The 24,020-nt window shown below is 60.2% G+C and overlaps 1 protein-coding gene across 3 annotated transcripts; it reads left to right on the forward strand.

Moving 5' to 3' along the window:
* Positions 1-1,820: 1,820 nt before the first annotated feature.
* NRBP2 (nuclear receptor binding protein 2) lies at positions 1,821-23,043 on the forward strand. Of its 3 annotated transcripts, none has more exons than XM_072999507.2 (18): positions 1,821-2,135; positions 7,689-7,811; positions 7,968-8,069; positions 8,720-8,809; positions 9,378-9,418; positions 9,519-9,613; positions 10,197-10,220; positions 10,519-10,602; positions 10,714-10,769; positions 11,005-11,100; positions 13,761-13,893; positions 14,000-14,102; positions 19,082-19,132; positions 19,470-19,605; positions 20,378-20,431; positions 20,929-20,992; positions 21,334-21,389; positions 21,911-23,043. In XM_072999507.2, exons 1-18 carry the CDS (start codon positions 2,010-2,012, stop codon positions 21,977-21,979), a joined length of 1,503 nt encoding a protein of 500 aa, XP_072855608.1. In that variant the 5' UTR covers positions 1,821-2,009; the 3' UTR covers positions 21,980-23,043. The 3 variants fall into 3 exon arrangements, with proteins under 3 accessions (XP_072855608.1, XP_078248221.1, XP_072855606.2); XM_078392095.1 differs by lacking the exon at positions 1,821-2,135 and adding an exon at positions 3,717-3,968 and having other exon boundaries at positions 20,378-20,435; XM_072999505.2 differs by lacking the exon at positions 1,821-2,135 and adding an exon at positions 3,717-3,968.
* Positions 23,044-24,020: the final 977 nt, after the last annotated feature.

Genomic DNA, 24,020 nt, shown 5'->3' on the forward strand with positions numbered 1-24,020 from the left:
CCATCCTTTTTCTTAAACCCCAGTTGCTTATTTGGCCTGACTAAGTCAACACTCCTTTCCTTTCCTCCTTGCCAGGAGGATCAAGGCCAGCCAGGCTGGGCAGTGGGCACACACACACACACACACAAACACACACAAACACATACATACACACAAACACACACACACACCCGGCTCAGCCCTGGAGAGTGTCACTCCGGCAAGGGGAGGAGTGAATGGGCTACCTCCCTTTGACTTCCTTTGAGTTACTGCTCCACGGGCCAGCATCAGGAGCCTCGAGGGGGAGGGGGGAACACTTGCACCAAAATCCTTCCCTTCCACTGGTGAGCCACGTCCGACTCAGCAAAAGCACCCGTGCACGTATGGAGAGGAATGGGGGGAAAAGGGACATCGACAGATATTACTGGTCCCCTAGTCCAGTAATATGAAGGTGAAGGTGGAGGCATGGGTGGGGAAAGTCCAATGTGTGTTGTGTGGGTTTGCATTTTAGTTTTAATATCAAATAAAATTATTTTTTTAAGCGTGTCACACCTCTTTCTCCCCCCCCCCAAATACGGTACCTCCTGTGCCTTCCAAAGTGCCTTCCTGCTCCTGTGGGTCATTTTTGCCCGCTGGTTGCAAAGAACCGTTGGGCATCCAGTCCAGCCCCTTCTCTCTGGTCAGGAACCTCTTCCTTTCCAGACAGAGGCCGAGTGGGGCTTTGGGCCCCTGGCCTGCCCTTCCCTTCCCTTCCCTTCCCTCCACTGGAATGTGAGGCCAGCCGGACCAAGAAGGTGCAGAGGCAACTGGGTACCCCGGGTGGGTCTTCCCTCCCCTCCCTGCTCACCCCCACCCCTCCTGCCTGTGATCTGGGGGGGGGGTTCCTGTCTGGCCTACTTGCCAAGCCTGGCAGCCCCTCCCCTCCCCTCCCCCCAGGGACCCCCCATCCTCTGGGCCCCGCAGGAGGGCCTCCCCCCCCCCCGCCTGGCGGCCCTGCAGGCGCAAAAGAGGTGATCCCGGCGGGCGGGCAACCGGCCAGCGCCAAGCCAGGGGAAACCCTCCGGAGACCCGGCGGGGCCGGGTGGTGGTGGTGGTGGTGTGTGTGTGGATGGTCGCTGCAAGCCCCCCGTGCGAAGGAGCTGCAGACGGCGGAGGAAGAGGGCGAGCTGGGCCGCCCGTCCTGGGGAGCGGCCGGGCAAGGTCCTCCTGGCCAAGAAGGCGCGGGGGGGGGGCCTCGCGCACCCACCTGCCCTCCCGCTCCCCGGCGGGCGAGGGCCCGGCCTCTAGCGAGCCTGGGCAGGCCTCGAGGGCGGCTCCTCGGCTGCCCCTCGCCCGCCCAGGCGTCGCCACGGGGGCCGGGGAGAAGGGCCGGGCGCGGAGCGGAAGGGCCGGCCAGCTGCCCGGCCGCCGCCTGCTGGCCAGCAACGCGGAAGGTCGCCCGAGGGCCGCGCCGCCCGGCAGGGACGCCTCGGGGGCCCTCGAGACAGCCCGGGCGGAGGCGCGCCGAGTCGTCCCCCCCCCCCAGCCGACACCACCGCCAGGGCCGAGCGGCTCCGGTTCCTAAGCGAGCGCCGGGCTGCCTGCTCCGGAGGCGCGGCTCCCCGCCCCGAGAGTCAGCCGGGCGGGCAACCTACGGACAACCGGGGCTGCGCCGCCTGCGTCCCCCCCTCCCGGGGGTCGGGTCTCCGCTCTTGAGTCTCGGGGTCCCGGGAGGGCGAGCGGCGTCTCGGTCTGAGCGGCGGTCGGCGGCGCCTCCCTCCCTCCCTCCCTCCCTCCCTCCCTGCGCGCCTGCCTGAGCTGCGCAAGGCGGAGGGAAGGCAAGGCCGGCCCGGAGAGGGAGGAGCGGCGCGGGGCCGGGCAGGGCTGGCCTTGGCCGCGGAGGCGGAGCGCGGCGGCGCCTGCGACAGCGGCCACCGCGAAGCCCCGGGCTCCCGCAGGGCGGCGGCGGCGGCGGCGGGGGCGGCCCGTGAGCTCCGCCGGAGAGGCACCACCGAGGGCTCCGGGGGGGGGAGAGGCGCCGCCCGGAGGACATGTCGGGGACCACGGAGCCGGAGGGCGCTGCGGGGGTGGCCGCCGCGGCCCAGGAGGAGAGCGAGGACGAGAGCGAGGTGCTGGAGGAGAGCCCGTGCGGCCGGTGGCAGAAGCGGAAGGAGCAGGTCAGCCGCGCCGCGGGTCGCCTCGCCTGGCCTCGCCTCGCCTGGGCTGGGCTGGGCTGCGGGCTGCGGGCGGGACTGGCCTCGGACCGGGGCGGCGGCGGCAGCCCCTCCGGAGCCTCTGGCGCGGGGCCGGAACCCTGAGGGGCTGGTCTAGATGGCCTCCGGGCGCCCCTGCCCCTGCTCAGGGGCCTTCGGCCCCTCCCGCCCCTTACGCCCCGCGCTACGCCGGACAGGCGGCCGCTCCTCCGGCCGGAGGCGGGCGGGCGGGCGGCTTGGCTCCCCGGAAGGCTGCGGCTGGCAGGCTGGGGGGCGGCCGCCCTTCGTTCCTTCCCGTCTCCCGGGCTCGCCTCCTTCCCTGGCCAGGCGCCGCTCCCGGGGGCCGGACGGTTCGCCGGGCGGCGCTCGGGCTTCTTGGAGCCGCCGTCGAGCCCCGCAGCCCCGCGGGGGAGGCTTCCTCGCCGCCGTCCCAGGAGGAGCGACCGCCTCCCGGCGGCCACGGCCGGTGCTCCCCTTCGGGTCTGTGGCCGGCGCCTGGCAGGGGCGGCGCGGGAGGGGATCGAGGCCTGGTGGGCAGGAGGGGGCGGCGGCGGCGGCGGCGGTGGGACTCGCCCGCGGCTCCCAAGCGGGCGCTGTTGGAGCGGGAGGCCGGGGAGGCTGCCGCCCGGAGAGGAAACCCCCCGCCGACCCCGTGGGGCTGCCCGCGGGACCCCGCTCCCTCGGAAGCCCTCTTCCCGGGCGGCCCCGCTCCCTCTCCCCCTCCGTGGGTCTCTCTCTCTCTCTCTCTCTGAGGCTCCGCCCGAGGCCCAGTCTCTTCCTCCCCGCGCGCTTGGCGCTTCCCCCGGGAGGGCTGCCGTCCTGCCTCCCTGGCCGAGCAGCGGGGCCCTGAGGAGGGCCGGAGGTGTCCCCGAGGGAGCGACCGGGCGCCGCCGGTCGGCAGGGGAGGAGGCGGCGGCTCCCTTTGGGGAAGGAGGCCCTTCCAGGCCCGTTGGGGTGGGGGCTGGCCCTCGGGGAGAGGCGCCCTGGGCGCAGAGGCGCAGGTGGGGGAATGCAGGCACCCGCCTGCGTGCCCCCCCCCGCAGAGTGGTGCCTTGTGGAAACACGGGGAGTGCAACACACACACACACACACACACACACACACAAAACACACACCCCTGTACCCCTTCATGGATCGCTGCCTTGTCCTGGGGAAGGGGCTTGAGTCGTTCCGACGTGGAGAGAAACAAAAGGCTAAAAGATATGACGCTGTCGACCAACATGACTTTGACCCAAAGACGGGGGGGGGCCTGGCGGGCTCTGGTCCATATGGGGGGGGGTCACGAGGAGTCTCCGACAGGGACAGGGCTTAACGACTAAGCAGCAAGAGCAGCAGCAGCAGCAGCACCCCCCCCCCCCGCCGCCCCACTCCTGCACTCGCCTGGCTCCCCTCCTGTTCCTTGGAGCAGTGAGTGAGTGGAGGGGGGGGAGGCCACGAGGGACCCCTCCCAGTACAGCCGGCTCAGCTGCCTGCCTCGGCCACCCTCCCTCCCATGGAGCATCCCCTCCACCTCTTCCCTCGGCCTTCAGCTGCTCTGTGTGTGTGTGTGTGTGTGTGTGTATGCGCGCGCATGTCAAAATTCTCAGCTCCTGGACGGTGGGGCATGCCAACCCCTGCGCACCTCCTTGGGCATTTCGTGGGCAGGCCGGGCTCACGGGTGGCTCCAGAGTGCTTGGCTCCGGTGCGCAAGATCAGGACCATCCTGCGCCGCCCCGCTTCTGCTGGTTGCCCACACCTTCTCCTTGCCAATCCCCTGCGTTGTGGTGCAGCTGTTTTTCTCGCACAAACAGAGACCAGGCAAGCGAGATTCCTCCAGGGCCGGTGGTCTTGCAGGGGTGGCCTGTCCGGGGGACTTGAGTTTCTGCCTCCACGGAGGGGCCGGCCGGCCGGCTGTGGGCCGTGGCCCTCACAGCCAGCCGGCCATGACAGACATACAGGAGGAAGAGGAGGCCCAAGCCTAGGCTCTTCCCACCCCCACCCCACTGCTGCCCAGGACAGCAACCCCGAGGGCTCGGTAAAGGGCTGAGGCTGCCTGCCCGCCCATGCTGTTGTCCTGCCAGAGAGCCTGCCAACCGGTCAGCAGAGGCCCAGGGACTCTCTCTCTCTCTCTCTCTCTCTCTCTCTCTCTCTGTGTGTGTGTATTGGGAGCCGCCCCTCACTCCAGGACTGCTTATCTTTCTTGCAACCGAAGCAGCCTGGGCCTGGAGGGCTTATCAGAGCTTCCTGCTGGTGGATGGTGGGGTGGGGTGGGGTGGGGTGGGGTGGAGGCAGCCCCCTCCTTTCTCCCACATCTGCCTGTCAGATCTGCTCCTTTTGCCAGGGGAGTCGGTCCGGGAGGCCTTTGCTGGTGGTTTCCAGGCCTACCGTTCCTCCCCACCTCCAAACACACACACACACACACTCTGCTGACGCTTGGGGACTTGTTTGCAAGCCGGCTGCATTTTCTGTGCTTGGATTGTCTCTTGCGTTGGAGGGGGGGGGGGAGTCCCCTGGAGGTGCGGGTGAAGGATGGAGTTTAATCGACCTTCAGTCGATACACTTTGGGTTGACCTGTAATTTATTTCTCTCGGTGGCAGGAGGGGGTGAGAGGGGAACATCGCTATTTTCAGTTTTTCAGAAGGGGAAAAGGGGTTACTCTCTGTCAGCCCTTCTGGCGGCACCTGCCCAAAGGGGTGGGGTGTCCCTCTCCGCTTGGGGGGCACCGCCTGCCTGTCTCGTGCCCTTGAAATCCAGGGGCTCCGACAGGACTTGCTCTTGGTCCCCCTGCCTCTCTCAAAGAGTTGCCACGGTGACAGCTGGCAGCGTTGCTGGTGCCTCTCCAGACAATCCTGGCATCTTCCTGCCTCCCCTGGCAGGGGCTGCCAGGGACAACAGAGGAGGCTGGAACAGGTGTGACTGATCAGCAGGAGGGAGGTGTGAGAAGGGCGGGGGCGGGTGGGGGGAGAGGCACAGGCGGCCCTGTGGTGTGGCTCACTCCTTTGGGCAGCGGGCGAGGCGGGGGCAGCTGCCAAGGGTCCCTGGTGTCGGCTCTTGTGGGCCAAGATGGTTGTGGGGCATCTGCCCTGACTTCTGGACCTGGCTTTCAAGCGGGAAGGAGGCAGACCCTCAGGAGACAGGGTGTGTGTGTGTGTGTGTGTGTCATTTGCCGAGAGGGTCACTGCCTTCTAAGGCACTCCCCAGGTGGGAGGGGGGGCTGTGCTTTACTCCCACATTGGTCAGGAACGTTTTGGCTTGGCTGCCCGGTCCGGGGTGGCCCTGGCTGGCTGGGTGAGCCCACCCCCTGCCTCTGTGAAGCCCCCTCGCCTCCATGAACTCTGCCCTTGGAGGGGCCTCTAAGGAGCCTGCAGGCCGCCTTTCCCCAACCTGAGGGTCCATCCAGTTTCGGGCTCCAGATCGCACGGCAAACGTGGGGCCTTGCTCCCCTTGCCCCCTCACCCGTGGCTCTGCCCTGCTGAGACCTTTGCTCTAGCCACGGCCTCTCTGTGGTTCAAAGGCGGGCAGTGCCCACCTCCTCGCAACTCCTCAGGCTGGGATTGCCTCCCACAATATCTGGGGGCTGCTGCCTCTCTTCCTCTCCCCCCCGAACATCCAGGTTTGCTTTTCCCCCCCCCCTTGAAATCTGGGCCCTTCCACCCCCCCCCAGGCCACATTTTCTCCTCCAGGGAGACTTTGTTTCGGGACGTGGGCCGGTCCTTGCTCGGCTCCTTCCTCTTCCCTCGCTGCTCCAAGGGAGACGGCAAAGCTCCTCCGGGCCGGGCAACTCCCCGCTCAATCTCTTGGCTCGGAGGTTCTTCCGTGGAGCCGCGTCGCTTGGCTGTGAGCCTCCCTGGCCTGGCACGTGGGTCACCTGCGTGGTTTTCCACTCCCTCGGCTTGCCTCGCCCACCGATGTCCTGGGCTGCCCTTCCCAGGCTGCTCTGGGGCCACAGCAAGAGACTGGCACGAGAGGCGTAACACCCTCTTCTTCCCCCCCACCCCAGCAAACCAACCCCACTGCTTTTGTTGCTTTTCTGGAGCGATGAAACAGGTTTCCAGATTTGTCTCTATTTTGCAAGGGAGAGTAAACACACCACCATTGCTTCTGCCTCCGGGTATTCTGCCCTGGCTTTGCTTAATAAAAGGCGCCACAAGGATAACTCCTAATGCACGGGCCATTTCTGCAACTTGGCCCCACCAAAAGCAGCCCTCTGGAATGGCCCCTAGTCTCCAGGGGCCCTTGGTTTGCAGCCCATGACATGCGTTTCTGGGGCCATCGGGAACTCAGAAATGCTTCTGCCTGACCCTTCGGAAGCCGGGGGTGCCCCTTGCCTGCCTCTGTGCCCCCAGTGGGATGGCTCCTCTTGGCACCGTGTTCTTGAGAAGACTGTGACGAGTGCCACCTTGGCCTGGTATTGGCACTCCACAGAGCTATGGAGCTTTGGGGGGGGGGGCTCGCCCCTTCCCTGCGCTGGCAGTGTCTCCAGGATCTATGGACGAGGGTCCCCGCACAGGGGGGGGGGGCGGCCCCTGAGCTGGCTCAGGGCGACAGTGGCTGCTGTTTGGGGGGTGGAGGTGGGGAGGGTCTGGCCACCACGCTCCTTGGTGCCCATCGGGCGGGGGCTGTGATTAAAAAGCCAGCCTGGCTGCCTGCCTGGGCGTCCCTTCTCTGCCCCGCCTGAGACGGGGGTTTGTGTGTGAGGACAATGGAGGCGCTTTGTTTCCTGCGACAGGAACCCGGCCGTGAAGCGGCCCTGCCAGACCGGCTCCGTCTCTTCCCCTGGTCATGAACTCCTGCCTCTGCCTTGATCATCCCCGAGCCAGGAGGGTGCCCGGGAGGGGCAGGCAGGAAGGGAGGGAGGGAGGCAAGCAGCAGGTTCTGTGGGGCACAGGGAACGGTCCTGCCTCCCTACAGGCGCTCTCTCCCCACTTGCCCCCTCCGGCCAGCTCGTGGGGCTGGGGCCAGTGGAGACCCAAAGGGCCAGCGCAGCCGGCCGACGGCAAGGCTCCAGGTCCTCTGGCCACGGTCCCAGGGGTCTCTGCTCTTCTGTGCCGTCCCTTCGTGTCCCGAGGGCGATACGGGGAGGTTTCACGGGCCCCTAGGTCTGAGGGAGCCTCTCAAGGGAGGGGGTTGGAAAGATCGGCTCCGGCGGGGGGGGGGGACACCTCTCTGGCCCAACCTCTCCTCTTTCCCATGGGAGGCAGCAGAGGAAACCCATGAACAAGACAGGAGGGAGAAGGTCCACCCCACCCCACCCTGCGCTGCTCCCTCCCCTTCAACAAAGGGCTGCTCAGAGCGCTCTCAGGAACACCCAGGGCCCCCCCCCGTGGGTTTGATGGTTTCCTTCGTTGTTTGTTTGTCTGTTTGTTTTTAAAGACGCAGTGGGTACAGTGGGCCGTGAGGGTGCAGCTGCCCCTTTCGGGCAGGGCCCTGTGCCTTCTGCCCCCCTGTCCTGTCCTGCCCCATCCCGTCCCCCTCCATGCCTCGCCCGGCCCTCCGTCTCACGCCCTGCGGCGCTCTCTCGACCCCCTCCCCCAACAGGTGAACCAGGGCAACCTGCCGGGACTGCAGAGCACCTTCCTGGCCATGGACACGGAGGAGGGCGTGGAGGTCGTCTGGAACGAGCTGCAGTTCACAGACAAGAAGGCCTTCAGGGCGCATGAGGTGAGGCGCTCTGCACGGGGCCTGTTTCCCCACAAACCCGGGGGGGGGGTGGGACTTCACGAGGGCTGCCAGGAATCTGTGGGATGATAGGAGAGGCAAGCTCGTTCCGCTTTGAGTCTCAGGTGACGCGCCCTTTGCCTCTTCCCAATCGGACAGGAGAAGATCAAGACCATGTTTGAGCAGCTGGTGATTGTTGACCACCCCAATATTGTGAAGGTGCACAAGTACTGGATGGACGTGAAGGAAACCAAGGCCCAGGTGAGGAGGGGAGGGGAGGGGAGGCGGGAAGCCCTCAGGGCCTCTGCCGGTGCCCTGCTGCAGGCTGCACACACACCTGGGCTCAAGGCTGGTCAGGAACGACGGGGGGGGGGAGCATGGATGCCCCCTCGGGGGAGGGGGGCAGAGGCTCCATTTTCAGGAAGGGCCTTGGGCTACAGCGGGGGAGACCACCCTGAGGCATCCGGGGAGGTTGGCTTCCCTTTCTGGCTAGGCTTCTCACTGGCTTGTGGGCGCTGAGATGATCCTGCCGTGGTCCCAGGTAGCTCCATAAGGCCACTGCCATCCACCCGAGAGCTGCCAGGATTTGGCCAGGCCATGGTGGGAGGCAGAAGATCCCCGGGAGACCCCCAGAAACCCCTGAGTCAGGGTTCGGGAGGAATCGCAAGCGCCTGGCGGCGACCCAGCAGCTCCTCATTCCTGCTCTGAGTTCCTCTGGCTGGGCGTCACCCTTCTTTCCGAGGAGGTTGCCGGACCTCAGCTGGCCAGGGGGGTCCCCTGCTCCTGAGGGGCAGGAGTGGGGCAGGAGGGCCTGTTCCCTTGAGGCTGCTTCCCCAGAGGGTCTGCTGCGGAAAAGGCGGTGCCCTCTGGATCGTTCCTGCTGTGCTGTTCCAGCTGGTCCTCTCCTGCAGGTGATTTTCATCACGGAGTACGTGTCCTCGGGGAGCCTCAAGCAGTTCCTCAAGAAGACCAAGAAGAACCACAAGGCCATGAATGCCCGGGTAGGTGGGCCCCATCCCTCCTGGGGCAGGATGAGTCTTATCTCTCTGTGTGTGTGTGTGTGTGTGTGTGTGTGTGTGTGTGTGTGTGTGTGTGTGTGTGTGTGTGTGTGTGTGTGTGTGTGTGCATGCGCATGCATGTGCACAGCTTCCTCTCTAGCCCAGGGCATGGGTCCCTGCCCCCCCCCCACTGCCCTCCCTCCCAGGGGAAGCTTCCACCATAGGCGCTGTGCCAGGAGGGGACCCAGGCTGCTGGAGACGAGCCGGGCTGAGGACCTGGCTTTCGCCTCCCTTCCCTCGGGCTTGGTTGCTTTAAGCAGCACGGCGTGTGTCCGGCTGGTCTGGTGGGTCAGCGCTGGAAGGGCCGCTCCCTCTAGGGCTTCTGGGTGTCAGGTGCCTGGGACACACAGCTGGTGACTCCTGAAGCAGCCCCACGCCATGGTTTCTATGGGTGCAGGTGTGCCTGCAGCCCTTGAAATGGCCTTGGGCAGCTACCGTTTGCGTCCTGAACTGACTGTACGCCTTGCTTTGCTCTGTTTCCCCCCCCCGGCCCCCGGCCCTGTGCCCCCAGGCTTGGAAACGCTGGTGCACGCAGATCCTCTCTGCTCTCAGGTAAGTCCTTGCACCCTGCAACCCCCACCCCCAGCTGCCCCTCCCTCCCTGCAGAGGCCATCAACAGCCACGTGGCTCCCTGAACGCTTTTCTCTGGCAGCTACTTGCACTCCTGTGACCCGCCCATCATCCACGGGAACCTGACCAGTGACACCATCTTCATTCAGCACAACGGACTCATCAAGATAGGCTCAGGTATGCGTGGAGGAGGAAACAAGAGTTTGGGCCGAGAAAGAACACCCCTGGCCTTCCAGAGCTGGAGGCTTGGCCGGCCGGGCTGGTGGTGGGGAGGGGAGGGATCTCCTCCGGGCTTCTGCGTCCCTCTCCTGGGGGCTAAGCTGGGGGTGCCTTCTCTTGCGGCCCCGGGTGGTCCTCGCCCTGCCCTTGGTGAACTTGCCTGCCTCCCTCTTGATGCCATCAGCCATTGCAGCACCAGGGGCCAAGATATATGTGTGTGTGTCTGTCTGTCTGTCTGTCTGTCAGGTTTCTCCTTGACAGCAGCCAGAAAGGCCATGCTTGCTTGCCTGCCTGCCTGCCTGCCTGCCTGGGTGGCTTTCGAAGCCGCCTGCAATTCATCAGGGTGTTCCTTAGCCATTCCTTGCTGGAAGGGAGGGTCTCCCCCAGGCCTTCCTGGAGGACTCTTGACCCGGTGTGGGCGGGCAGGGGGGCGGAGAGAGTCCCTTGCTCCATGTTGTTCATGGGGGGGGGGTGTTTGGCTTCCCCCACTTCCCGCTGCCCCAATCTCTCTCTCTCTCTCCCCCCCCTTCCCTTTTTCCAGTGTGGCACAGAGTCTTTGCGAAGGGTAAGTGGGGTTTCTTTTGGGGGAGCAGACGGGCCACAGCCCCCCCTCTCTTGGGCTCGGCCGATGGATACTTTGTGCGTGTCGCCTCTTGGCCTTGGTAAGGGACCCGATGTGAGGGCTGGCCTCCCTGCCCAGCCCCACTTCTTGGGGGTGGTCTTGTCCGCAGGCCCCTCTCTCTCGGGGACCCCCAACGATGGGCCCCTCCCTGCCCCCTCTCCCGCCCCCTCTCCCGCCTCCTCCAGCTCAGACCCTCGGGACGCTCCCTGCTCTCCTCCCGCCCCCCTCCCCCCCCTTGCAGCCATCCCACCGGAGCTCCGCCACCCGATCCACACAGAGAGGGAAGAGCAGCGCAACCTGCACTTCTTTCCCCCGGAGTACGGACGTGAGTGAGAAGCCCCTTTCCCGGGGGGGTGGGGTGGGGGGCATGGGGGTGGGGGCCCCTCCTAGAGGCTGGGTGGGGGCCAGATCGTTGTGGTTGTCCTTGGCTTTTCAGATGTGGCAGACGGGACGGCGGTGGACATCTTCTCCTTTGGCATGTGTGCCCTGGAGGTAAGGGTGAGCGATGAGAGGCCAGCTGGGGTGTGTGAGGGAGGCTCTCCTCCTCAGCCCTCCTGGGCCCCTTTCTTGTACCTGGCCGGCCACCTGGAGAGGCCTTTCCCCCTTCCTCCTCCTCCTCCTCCTCCTCCTCCCTGCTGGGGGCAGGGCTCCCCGGCCACCCCTCCCTGGGGCAAGGCTCTGATGATCCCCATTGGGCTTGATGAGCCCTGGCTTGCTTTTCCCGTAGATGGCCGTGCTGGAGATCCAGTCCAATGGAGATGCCTGCGTGACAGAGGAGGCGATCCAGCGTGCCAGGCACTCTCTCGACGATCCCAACATGCGGGTGAGAAGAGGGACCTGGCCCGCCCTGGGGAGGCGGGGTGTGTGTGTGGCATCGCTGTGTTGGCCTCCCCCATGACATGCCATGACGTGCCTCCAGCCGCCTTCCGCCTCCCTTTGGCCTTGGAATTGCCTCTGCTGCAGACTTAGCTTTCCAAGTGCCTTATTGCTTAGGTGGCCCCATCCTGTACAAGGGCAAAGGGGTGGACCTTTCAGTCAAAGATGTTGAGAGCTGACATGGCCAGGTTTAGTTGGTGCTTCTGAGAGCTGAACTGCAAAGCACGGGCAGAGCTAGCAGATGGGATAGCTTTACTTGGGTTAAAGTTTCCATTTGCCTCACCTGTATTCGCTGTGGATGTTTATTATGTTGGTTGAAATCCTGATGCCTAGCCCACACCCCCAAAATATCCGAAAGTTTTAGGCCATTCCCAGCTGGCAAATAGAGGATTGCTTTCTGCAGTGCTTGGTGCCCCCGAAAACCACGGTGAGGGCTTTTTATTTGCCAGTTAGGAACAGATGGAGCCCGGAAAGGGTCTCACCGGTAACCTGCTGCCATCAGCTTTGGCGTTCTTGGAAACAGCAGCCTTTGTTCTCTCTTTGGAAAAATGAGAGCAGAAACAGAGAAGCAACTTAATCTCCTTTCGGGGTCCATCTGAGGGCCCTTCCAGTTCCTCTGGGAAATCAGGGGGCCCTGCGCTTAGAGCTGCTGCATCGTCTCCCCAGGGACCCTATTCTTTCTCATGGGAGCTTCCAGTGGGATGCTGGTGCTGGTTCTGGAGGCATGAGTCAGGTGAGGTGCTCCCCAGGAGAGCATGGGGAGCGGTGGGTCAATGCCTGCGTGCCTGTTGATACCTGCACATTTGCGAGGGAGATGCGACAGGAAGACACAGAGCCCAATCAACAAGGCTAGCAAAGGATAGAGAATAGAGATCAAGGCTTCTGTGTACATAACATGTATTAATAACCCAGCATTTTCAGTATAGGTATAAAATAGCCGCCTAGAGTGGTCCGGTGGGCCAGATAGGCGGGGTATAAATTAAATAAATAACTAAATAAAATTAATAAATAAAATTGCCCCCTCGCTTTTCAAGCCCCAAATTTGGTCCAAGAAAAAAAAACTCTTAGTGTTCCCATGGCAGCCAAGTCTTTGTAGGCAGAGGCCACACAAGGGATTGAATCCAGCAAAACGGTTCACATGGAAATCTCTCCTGTTAGGATCATCAGGTGGCTAAGAGCTGGGCACGGGACCTGGAAAGTGGTGGTTTGTGATGGTTTGCAGTTCATGGTTAGCCACGAACCACAAGCCACGACTCCTCACAGACCAACCGGAAAACCGAACTCGTTTGCAATTTGGTTTTTGGTTCATGCCTGGCGGGGGAGGCTGCCTGCTCCGGTTGCACGGCTGCTGTGGTGCCACTGCCTCCCTCCTTCCCTGGATGCCTCTCTCTGAGGCGGCACCTGCGCTCCTGGCAGGGAAGCTGGCGCCTTGCCTCAGAGAATGGCAACGGGTCACCCAGGGAGGAGGCAGTGGCGCAGCAACAGGATCAGGCGGGCCAGGCGACCAGAGTAGCAGGAAGGGAGGAACTGGGCCGCCCTGGTTTGCCGAAGCAAATGAAGCGCCGGGGGGGGGGAAGGGTTGAACATTTTATTTTCCTTCAGCAAAATGGGATCCCTGGTTTACACAGCTACCTCTTTGGAAATAAACACCTCTAAATGTAGATGTAGATACGATTTTGCATGAGGAAGAAGGACTGAAAGGTGGTTGCTCTCCAGCCCTCGGAATCGAGCGCGCTCTCCTCCCAGCTTGGCTGCCTCAGATATTCTGGGAAGTGGAGCCGGCACTCCCTATATGCCCGGTGGACCGTCTGCCTCTGCACTGGCCCCAGCCTTTTTTTGGAGGGCGGGAGGGCTGCTTCTCCACAAATGGGGCAACGGCCACGCACGGTGTGGGGCTAGCCCAGGGCCGTGCTGACTCTCCCTGCAGGGGCTCAGAGGCTGGGTATTAGTAGGTGGAAAGCCGTTTCACCCGACCCTTGACCGATCGGAAAGTGGCTGCCACGTGGCTGTGCTGGGAAGGGCCTCCTCGAACTGAGGAACACGGGAGGCTGGCTTGCTCTGAGTCGGAGCCCTGCTTCCTCTTGCTCTTCTTCTCGGCGCTCTTAAAGCCAAGCGGCCACGGAGGTACAGAGAGGTTTAAAGCCCTCCCGAGGCCCCTTTGGAGATCGCAGCGGGTCCCCCGCCTGACCGATAGCCAGGCCCAGGCCTGCGGAGCGTCTGAAAACCTGGGAAGCCGGGGAGTCCTCAGGGTGGGGGAGCACGCGTGCGCTCTGTCCCTGAGCGTTCGCTCCCTCTAGGGACTCAGGTTGGAGGCCTCTGAAGCGCAGCCAGCAGGGAGATGATCTCATGAGACAAGAAGGGTGGGGTGGGGTGGGGGTCCCCGTTCCAGGTTGTCCGTGGTGGCCCTGTTGGACACAGCCAGGACTTTGAGTGGCTCAGGGGGTGAAACAGGTGAGCCGTGCAGTGCCCCCCCCCCGGGAGCGATTCAGCTCCTGCTTTCTGTCCCGGGATGGCCTTTCGCTGCACTTCTCGGGGGGCCACCTCCCATGCCGTGTGGGGCTGCCACCTTCGGCTGCTCCCCAACTGCCTCTCCTGCCCTCCTCACAGGAGTTCATCCTCAGCTGCCTCCTTCTGAACCCTGAGAAGCGGCCCACCGCCCACAATCTGCTTTTCCACCGGGTCCTTTTTGAGGTCCACTCCCTGAAACTGCTGGCAGCCCATTGCTTCATCAGCAATCAGTGTGAGTTGGGGGGGGGGAAGAAGAAGGGCTGGGGGCCGAAGGGGAGGGCCAGGGGGGAGGCCCACGAGGCACCTGCTCAGAGCCCCCACTCCCCTCTTGCTTGCAGACCTCTGGCCCGAGAACGTGGTGGAGGAGAAGACCAAGCAGCTGGACCTCAGCATCGTCATGGCCGAGATTCAGCGGCAGAATCGGCCCCCCGTGCAGTGGAGGTAGGCCTCCTTGGGAGGAGGAGGAGGGACCCAGTGGAAGATGGGAAGGAGGGGAAGCAGCGCTCCCTGCGCCCCACTCACCCACCGGCAAGACCTGGCTCAGACCAGGTGCAGATCTCCGTCTCAGAGCATTCATGGTCTCTGTGAATGCACCCTACTGTATAGGGTTTCATCTGCGCTTGCGCTGAGGATTCTGGAATATTGTAGAGCTTTATCATGCGTTTGCCAGGACCGCCACCCTAGTACATGTGGTCCACCCATCCTAGCGATTGCCTCAGTTCCTTTTCGCCGCCGCTGAGGTTTCACCTCTCAACAAGCTCTCCGTTCACCTTGCTTACGATTCATTTACAAAAAAAGATATATAGAGGGAAAATAGTAAGAGACTTTTTGAGCTGTTTCTCCTTCTCCCGGCCGCTTCCTCTTTCCCTTTCCCATCATTTTGTGACCCTCACAGGGACATTCAAACGGTGCGCCTCGTGCCCTCATAAGATCCCTCTTTCCGATGGACACGATTCATGTCTCTTTTGTCTCAGGGAATCACACCAACTCTTATCTTGCGAAGCCTGTAGAAATCTCACCAAGCAGGCCCTCAAACTTAGACAACAGTGCCTCAAGTCTTTCCTCTGGGAACGCTCCCTCCGACCGTTACCATCTTCAATGAAAGCCACACCAACTCCCCAGCCCCTCAGCGCTGTCTCTTCAGAAATGCCTTCAACTTCTCCGATAGCCAAATCGGCTCTAACAAAACCTAAATCCAAGTCAACCTCAGAATCCAAAACCTCAGGATCAGCGTTGAAATCGATACCGACCTTGAAACCACTCTCGACGTCCGACCATTCTAAATCTACTAAAAAGAAGAAGAAATCTTCTTTAGCCTTTCCCACTACCAAATCCAGGCTTCCGTCCTCTTGGTCTGCACCCAACAAAACCACTTCTTCACTTCCCATCCAAGACTAATCAACTGTATGTCTTGATTCTCCTTCTGCGGATGACGACTCCATCCCTCTGCCATCTGAACATCCACCATCTCCTCTACTTACTCAGTCACCAGACTGGGAAAATACTTTGGCTGAAGTCACAACAATCACCCAATCAACCTACTTGAGCCCTAAATCTGTGGGTTGCTCTGTCTCTGCTTTTGAGTCAGATTCAGCATCTGCCTTAACTGATCCATTCATTGCCACCGCACAAACAATCTCAAAGAACTCACCGTACATTGAAGACTTGCCGATTCAATGCCAAACACTCACAACCTCCAATACCACCGGGGTTGATGGCACTGCATGACGCCCAGGCTCGCTACCAATATCCAAAACGAGTCACCTTGTATGAGCTTCCACCCTACTATGAGACTCCACCGAAACGCTATTGACACCCATCCAGTTGATACTGGCATCCTAATACCAGTCTCTATACCGAACCCAAACACACTCGGTATGCATACTACTATCCTTCCGACTCTTCAGAGTCACCGCCTCCTCCTTGGTATCATCCTAGAACCCAAGCATACAACGAATCATCTTCTGACAACAAACTGCCTCCTTCTCTGGTACCAAAGCCTCACAAATCCGCTCGTAAACAACCTCACCTTGCAGAGCCTTACATAGTGCAACCAATCACAATACCGAAACATTCTTGACCATCGACATCAGTCCAACCGCATACCACTAAACCAACGACACTCTCTCATGTACGTTCATCTTCTCTCCAAGTTACTACCACTTATACTGGACCATCACCTGCTGCTCTCGTTCTGCACACTCTTCACAACCGAAACAGCTTACACCACACCCATCCGCTCAACCGATACCTTCGAAACCACGTGGTACCAGCAAGTCCAGATGCTATGCCCTTTCACCCCCTCGTGACGAGCCACCCCATGGCTCTCCATACCGGCACTCCTCTCCACTGACAGACTATCAACCATGCTCAACTCATCAACCTTTGGACCTTGAGACTTCGGACTCCTCACCACCACATGAGTTTCCACCTCATCTACCTACACCTGATTCAGACGTAGCTGATGCCAATCCACCATCACCATCTGAGGATTTCCCCTCTTACTCACAACTCATCCTCTGTACTGTATAGCAAAGGTCATGGGCCTTGATGTCCAACAGCTAGTACCAACAGAATCTGATAAAGTCTATGAAGACATCATCAAGACCAAACCCCTCCAAACTGTATGGGGTTCATTCCTTCTCTTCTTAAACTGATCAAACAATCATGGTCAAAACCCTCTTTGGTACCACAAATCTCCAGACGTATTGAGAACTTACATAAAACATATGGAGACAATGCCACTTTCCTATCTAAACATCCCTCTCCCCATTCGGTCATAGTTGATGCTATGCAAAATAGAGCTCGCAATCTCTCTTAATGCAACTCCCAATAACCGAGAAGGCAGAAAGCTTGACATCATTGATTGTAGGGTCTACTCTAGTTTCTTTCACCCTCTGTGCTGCCAACTGTCTCGCAGCCATGGGAGCCTATCATCGGCACCTCTGGAACAAGATTCTACCAGCTCTCCACTCCGCACCCCATGAATACAAAGCCCTCCTATCAGGAGGCCATGGCCTTTGCCTGTCAAGAGCGGATCATAGCTCGCCATGTCCTTGAAGCTGCATCTAAACACATGGCCACTGCTGTCGCACTCTGCAGACACGTATGGCTTCCATCTGCCCATATATTTGAAGGCTTTCTCGAAGGCTTTCATGGCAGGGATCTGATGGTTGCTGTAGGTTTTTCGGGTTGAGGGACGTGGTGGCGCTGTGGGCTAAACCGCAGAAGCCTTTGTGTGCTACAGGGTCAGAAGACCAGCAGTAGTAAGATCGAATCCACGCGACGGAGTGAGCGCCCGTCGCTTGTCCCAGGTCCTGCCAACCTAGCAGTTCGAAAGCGTGCAAATGCGAGTAGATAAATAGGGACCACTTCGGTGGGAAGGTAACTGCGTTCCGTGTCTAAGTCGCACTGGCCACGTGGCCACGGAAGATTGTCTTCGGACAAACGCTGGCTCTATGGCTTGGAAACGGGGATGAGCACCGCCCCCTAGAGTCGAACACGACTGGACAAAAATTGTCAAGGGGAACCTTTACCTTTACCTTTACCTTTATTGGACGTGTTCTTAAGGTTTTTCTTCCTAACGTTTTGGCATCTTCGGAGGACAGGAGTCAGAACTCTGTCTGTGCTCTGGTGCAGTTTGTGGGATAGTTGAGTATTTATAGCTGTGGGATGCCACAGAATGCACCCTCCATAGCTCCTATCCTCATGCTTGGAAGCCCTCCACCTTTATGCCTACAAATGCCTACAAACCTTTCTGAAATTTGTTTTATGCCATAACTTAACCTACCACACCAACAACTCTTGATGCACTTTTGATATTTATTTCGCATCTCTTCTATCGTAACCTCTCATTATCCACTCTCAATTTCTAATTGCATATCATCCAAAGGACTGTGATGCTGCCATGCTGTTCCGTCACCCTACTCTCAAACAATTCCTCAGAAGCATCTCCCAACATGGAGCGACAGTCATTTCCACCCCTGCCTCTGCAGGGGGCGCTACACACTATCCTACACCATTTAACTCTGCCTCCCTTCGAACCAATAGCAACCACGTCTGAATGCTTACTTTCATATAAGACCTTGTTTCTCGTCACTGTTACCTTCACCTGTGGAGCTCTGATTTTCATCTCAAAGAACTGACCATCTTACCCTACTTCCTTTTCATATCCGTCTAACGACCTTGAATGATCCTTACACTCACTGGCCGTGAGGCGGACCCTAGCGCTCTACACAGCCAGAACATCTTCCTTCCGCAAATCTAAGAGGCTCTTTGTCACTCCACGTCTCCCTAACAAGGGATCCCATGTTTCTTCTCAGACCATCTCTCGCTGGATTGTGACAACAATATGCCTTGCTTGCCAGCTTGCTCGCAGGCCTCCATCGTCACACCTCACAGCACACTCCACAAGAGCTGTCGCTGCTACCACAGCCTTCCTGAGAGGTGTACCCGTTCCTGACATCTGTACAGCTGCCACCTGGTCAACTCCATCTACCTTTGCCCTTCCCTGCCGTCTTGATGTCAGTGCTAAGACAGATGCGGCCTTTGGCAGAGTCGTGCTGTCATCTGTGACGTCCCCCCTCCAGTAAATCAGCTTGTTAATCACCCTATATACAGTGCTGCCCCGCTATACGCTTACCCCGCATGACGTCAAAATCGCTTAACTATAACATTTTTGCGAATGCTATTGCGATCGCAGACTGATGGTTCCAATGGGGGAAATCCTTATTACGTTGATTAGGAGCCTGCTTTGCGAACAGTTTGTTCGCTATACAATGATTTTTCCGGCTGCGCAAAATGGCTTCCTTCCACAAAATGGCTTCCCGAGGGAAGCTTCACGTTACAGCAATTTTGAACAGCTGATCGGCGGTTCTCTATGGGCAATCTTCGCTGGACAATGAGGTATTTCCCCCATTGGAACACATTGACCGGTTTTCAATGCATTCCAATGGTTTTTTTTTGCTTGACGATATCGCTTAACAGCGATTTTCCTGGAACAGATTATCGTCGTCAAGCGGGGCACCACTGTAGTATGCATTCACAGAGACCATGAAGAAGAAAGAGAGGTTACTTACCTGCAACTCTGGTTCTTCTTCGAGGGGTCATCTGTAAATTCACACTTCCCACCCATCCTCCCCTCTGTCCGTCACATCTGTCTCACTTCTATATCGCGGCGGACTGTTCTTAGGAACTGAGGCAATCGCCAGGACAGGCAGACCACGTGTACTAGAAGGACACTCCTGGTGAATGCATGCTAAAGCTCTGGAATATTCCGGAAAACTCTGTGCAAGTGCAGATTAAACCCTACAGCGTGAATTCATAGATGACCCCTTGAAGAACCAGAGTTACAGGTAAGTACATAACCTCACTTTTCGAGGGGTCTTCCTTGTTTTCGCTAAGCCTGTCTGTCCCACCAGGTATTCAGAGGTCTCTTTCCTGGAGCTGGACAAGTTCCTGGAAGACGTGAGGTGAGCATGCTGCCTCGGTGGGGCCGGTCCCCTGGCCCGGCCCGTTGTTTTGCCGGGGAGTTGGCCATTGCCAGGCCCACGTCCCTCTCACCCCCACCCCAATGGAGCATGGCTTCTGTCGGCTCAAGGATCAATGAGGCCACAGGAGTCTTGCACTTAGTGCTGGCGGGTTAGCGAAGGGATGGGCGGGTGGTGTGTGTGTGTGTGCGCATGTGGATGCATGCAGGTGAGCAGCAGCTGCCCTCTTACCCAGGAGAGCCCTCTCCCCGCCCCCGCCCCCTGAATCCTGGTCTAAGACTATGCAAAGCACCCCTCCTGAGAGGTCTTTCTCTGCCAGGAACGGCATTTATCCTCTGATGAACTTTGCTACCACCCGGCCCCACATGCTCCCACGCAGCACCTCCCAGCCCCCCGAGGACCCACAGAAAGCCAAGACGCCCACCCCAGAGCCTTTTGAGGTCGAGACCAGGAAGGTATGTGCCGCTGGGGGTTGGAGTGTGAAGGGCCCTCCCTGTGTGAAGGGTGGGATCCTGCACCAAGGAAAATCTCTGCCTGCCTGGCCTGGGCGTCTTGTGGGGGTGGGTGGCCCTGGGGTTGGGGGTGGGGTGGAAGACCAGGCTTCTTCTCCGACCCCCCAGAAGGTAGGTCTCTCCCGAGTGTCCCTGCGGGGCTGCAGTGGGTTGCCCCACAAGGATGCTGAACAGAAGGGGGGGAGGACCTTAGCTCTGAAGGGGGAGGGACATGATTGAGAGGTATAAAATGATGCAAGGGACGGATCAAGTGGAGAGAGGAAAGTTCTTGTGCCTCTCACGCAGTACTAGAACCAGGGGCCATCCACTACAGTTGAGTGTTCACAGAGAGTGTGCAGACAAATGAAAAGATTTCTTGACCCAGAGTGCGGTTAGTCGGTAGAACTCCTTGCCACAGGATGTGGTGATGGCACCTGGCCTAGAGGCCTTGAAAAGGGATTGGGCAGATTCTTGGAGGAAAGGTCCATTGCAGGTGACAAGCCATGATGGGGATGTACAATCTGCAGGCTCTTAAAAGGGGGGAGGTACCTCTAAATGCCAGAAGCAGGGGAGGGGGATCAGCAGACAGGTCTCTCGTGGGCTCCCAGAGGTATCTGGTGGGGGCCACGGTGAGAGACAGGAAGCTGGACCAGAGGGGCCCTTGGCCTGATCCAGCCCGGGGCTCTTCTGCGGTTCTTATAAGGTGGTCTGTTCCCCCACCCCCACCCCCTCCCAGGTGGTCCAAATGCAGGGCGGCATGGACTGGAACGAGGAGAAACGGCAGTGGCACGTACGTACGTACATACATACGCAGGGTGGAAGGGCTAGTTCTCTCCGGGAAAGCCCTGGAGACTCTTGGCCTGCCCCAAGCGAGGGCTGCCGGCTGAGAGAGGGAGGGAGGGAGGGAGGCCTGTGTGGCTCAGCTGCCAGAAAAGGTCCCCTTATCCCATCCCTGCTGGCGGGGGCGGGCAGGGGGGCCACAAGAGACCCGCTGCTTCTACAGAGCCAGGGGGCCTCCGGGACGAATGGCCTGGTTGGGGGAAGGCCCGGGGTCTCCTCCTCTGCGCGCTCCACGTGGGGAGGGCGAGAGGGAGGGCTCTGTCGGCGTGCCTCCTCGTTCTCCTTCTCTTTGGCCCAAGGAGGCTGGGAGGGCGGCCTTTGCCCTGCCAATGTACCCCAGGGGGGGGAAGGGAGGGGAGGGGAGGGGGGAGGCCGGCCCGAGACCTCCAGGGATGGAGGCTCTGGACTTAAGGACCTCTCTTTCTTCCGCTCTCCTCGGGGCCACAGCTCACCCTCCTTCTGGTCCTGGAGGACAAGTTGCACCGCCAGCTCACGTACGACCTGCTGCCAAGTGAGTCCTCCCCGTCCTTCCAGGAGATGGGTTGCCTCCCCCCTGAGCCCACCACCAGCCGGGCGGCGGGGGCCGGGCAGGGTCCCGCCCGCAGCACCCTCCTCCTCTGGGAGTGGGGTGGCCCCTCTAAGAGCTTCGAGACCCTTGTCGGGGATCCCCTTCTTCAGTGACCTGAAGCTTCCCCCCCCACCTCCCCTGCCCACTTTGCCCGAAGACCCCTCCGGCCCCTTAATATGCCTGGTCCACCCACAGGAGGGGCCCTTGGGGGGGCCAGGGAGGGCCTGGCTCCCACGTTGGCCCCACTCAGTGTCCTCTGCTCACTCGCTCAATCTCCCCCACAGACGACAATCCCACGGACCTGGCGGTTGAGCTGGTGCAGTATGGATTCATCAGTCAGGTGCGGTCGGCCCCCCATGGCCCCTTCTCCACCCATATCCTCGGCAGTGTTAGGGAGGGGGTGTAAATGGCCGGGGGGGGGAGCGTATGTTTTAAAGAGAAGAGTCCCTGTGTTGATCCTGGAAGCAGAACCCTGGCAAAACCGGTCAGGCGGCTCTCTAGTTCCCTCACACAAAACCAGTGGGCCCTGTTGTTTGCGTGGGGGGGGTGTTGGGAGTGGGGAAGAAGGAGGTGGTGGGGTGGACCCGTCCACAGCCCCATTTGTTAAGAATTGGGGCTACAGCCCTGTGTGGCCTGCTCGGAGGGAGGGGTGGGGTGGCCAGAGCTGGAGGGGGAAGGGTGCGGAGCAGAGAGAGAGAGAGAGAGACGGGGGGGGGCAGACTCAGGGGGGGGTGTCTGGTCTCCAGGCAGTCTGCCTGCGTGGTGAGAGGGAAGGGGATCTCAGCCCCTTCTCGCAGAGGGCGAGAGGGGCTGCAAAGCCGGACTCCCCTTCTCCTCATTGTTCCCATTACTGCCCTGCAGGACGACTGCGAGAAGGTGGCCCTCTTCCTTGAAAATGCCTTCCACAAGCATCACTCTCCCCCCTCCTGAAGACTGCCTGTGGCAGAGACACGCTCTGGGGGCCGAAAGGGACCTTGAGGAAGAGGCACACGGAGCTGGCCCTGTGGACCCGGGGAGGGGGGGGGCGCGCGGCTGCAGTCACTCCCCTCCGTTTATCCAGGCCTGAAGGGCCACACCGGGAGAGAGGAAGAGGAGAGGCATGAGGCTAGGCCACCCTTCCCACGCGGCCTGCGGATCCTGCCCTGGAGATTGGCACAGACCGAGGGGGGGCGGGAGCCACCGTTGGTGTGTGGTGGGGATCCTGCTGGAGGTGGCCGGCGGCGGCCAGCCCCCTCCACCCCAAGGGTGCCCTTTCTCCTCCTCTCCCTTCCAAAGTGGATGTCGCTGCAGCTGGCTGGCGCCCAGTGCCTGGTGGAAGGGTTGCTCTTGAGTGCCTTTTGCTCTCTAGAATTTCCCCGGGAAGCTGAGAGAGCTCGCCTGGCGACGGAGAGACACGTTAAGGTGGCACGCCTCAGAGGAAGATGACCCCGTGCAGACGTCCATGACTTGCCCGGACCGCCACTGTCTTGGGCCTCTTAAAGGAAAGGCCTGGTAACCTGCCTAGCTTGGGCGGCGGGGGTGGGGGAGAGGTTGGAGCTGGGGAGGGCAGCTGGGCCACGGGCTTTGGGACCATGGCCAGATCTGAGGGATCTTCACTTCCAGAAGCTCTGTTGCTGCTGTTGATGACAATGCTTTAAGCACATTGCACAAGCATGGCATAACCCTGCTGTGCCAGGCTGGCCCTCTTGGGGGCGGGGGTGGGGTGGGGGGGCACTGTGCTCTGTTGCCCCGGCGCTGGCGGCTGCTGCCACTGCTGCCACTGCCCTTGTTGTTGCTGCCACTGCCACCAGAATGGTCTGGAGGCTGCTTCCCCACGTGGCTGCCTGTGGGGTCTGTTCTTTGCCTCAAGCTGAGCTTGCACACGGTGGACACCTCGTGCCGACGGTGCCACGCTGCCCTGGCTGCTGCCCTGTGTTGTCTGTGCCTTGCTTTGCTGGCGTTTCTGGTAGCACTCGTACCATTCATGTATTAAAATATAATGAGTCCTTCCGGGAGCTGTGACCTGCCCCAGTCTCTTTTCAACTGTGCTCTTTCTGCATTTTCCTGGAGCAAAGAAGCCGCTTTGTGCCAGCAGTCCAAAGGTGGCAGGAAGGGCTTTGCCTTCAAGCAGGACTGGGCCGACCTGGATCCAGGGTGGCCTCCCAGGAGGGGCTTGCCTTCCATTCTGCTCGCTCTCCCTCGGGGGGGGGCTTTGGCCCCAGCCCGCTGCCGCCACTGGAAGAGAGGGCCGTGGGCCGTGGGTCTGAAGCACCAAACAGGTCGGGCAGAAAGAGCCCCTTAGGCTCGGAGGGCAGATGGGCACATCCCGCCCTTTCCCCAACAAAATCAGAGGTGCTTCTCACAGAAGGCGTTGGTGCTCCGACACTTCTGGAGCAACAGGAGGTGCCCTTGCTCCTCTGAGGAGGCAAAATGGGGTTCCCCTCCACCCCACAGACTACATGCATGACCTCATGCAGAACTTCTCCCTGAGCGGTCTGACCCTCGTCCCTTCCTTGCCAGCTAGTCTACCTTTTTTGTTGTTTAGTCATTTAGTCGTGTCCGACTCTTCGTGACCCCATGGACCAGAACACACCAGGCCCTCCTGTATTCCACTGCCTCCCGGAGTTGGATCAAATTCATGTTGGTCGCTTCAATGACCCTGTCCAGCCATCTCATCCTCTGTCATTCCCTTCTCCTCTTGCCCTCACACTTCCCCAACACCACAATTCAAAAGCATCAATTTTTTGCCGGTCAGCTTTCTTTATGGTCCAGCTCTCACTTCCGTATGTCACTACAGGGAAAACCATAGCTTTGACTATGTGGACTTTTGTTGGCAAGGTGATGTCTCTGCTTTTAAAGATGCTGTTGAGGTTTGTCATCGCTTTCCTCCCAAGAAGCAGGCATCTTTTAATTTCGGGGCTGCTGTCACCATCTGCAGTGATCATGGAGCCCAAGAAGGTAAAATCTGTCACTGTCTCCATATCTTCCCCTT

Source organism: Pogona vitticeps, chromosome 4 (genome assembly GCF_051106095.1).
Source record: "Pogona vitticeps strain Pit_001003342236 chromosome 4, PviZW2.1, whole genome shotgun sequence".
Classification (NCBI taxonomy): Eukaryota; Metazoa; Chordata; class Lepidosauria; order Squamata; family Agamidae; genus Pogona; species Pogona vitticeps.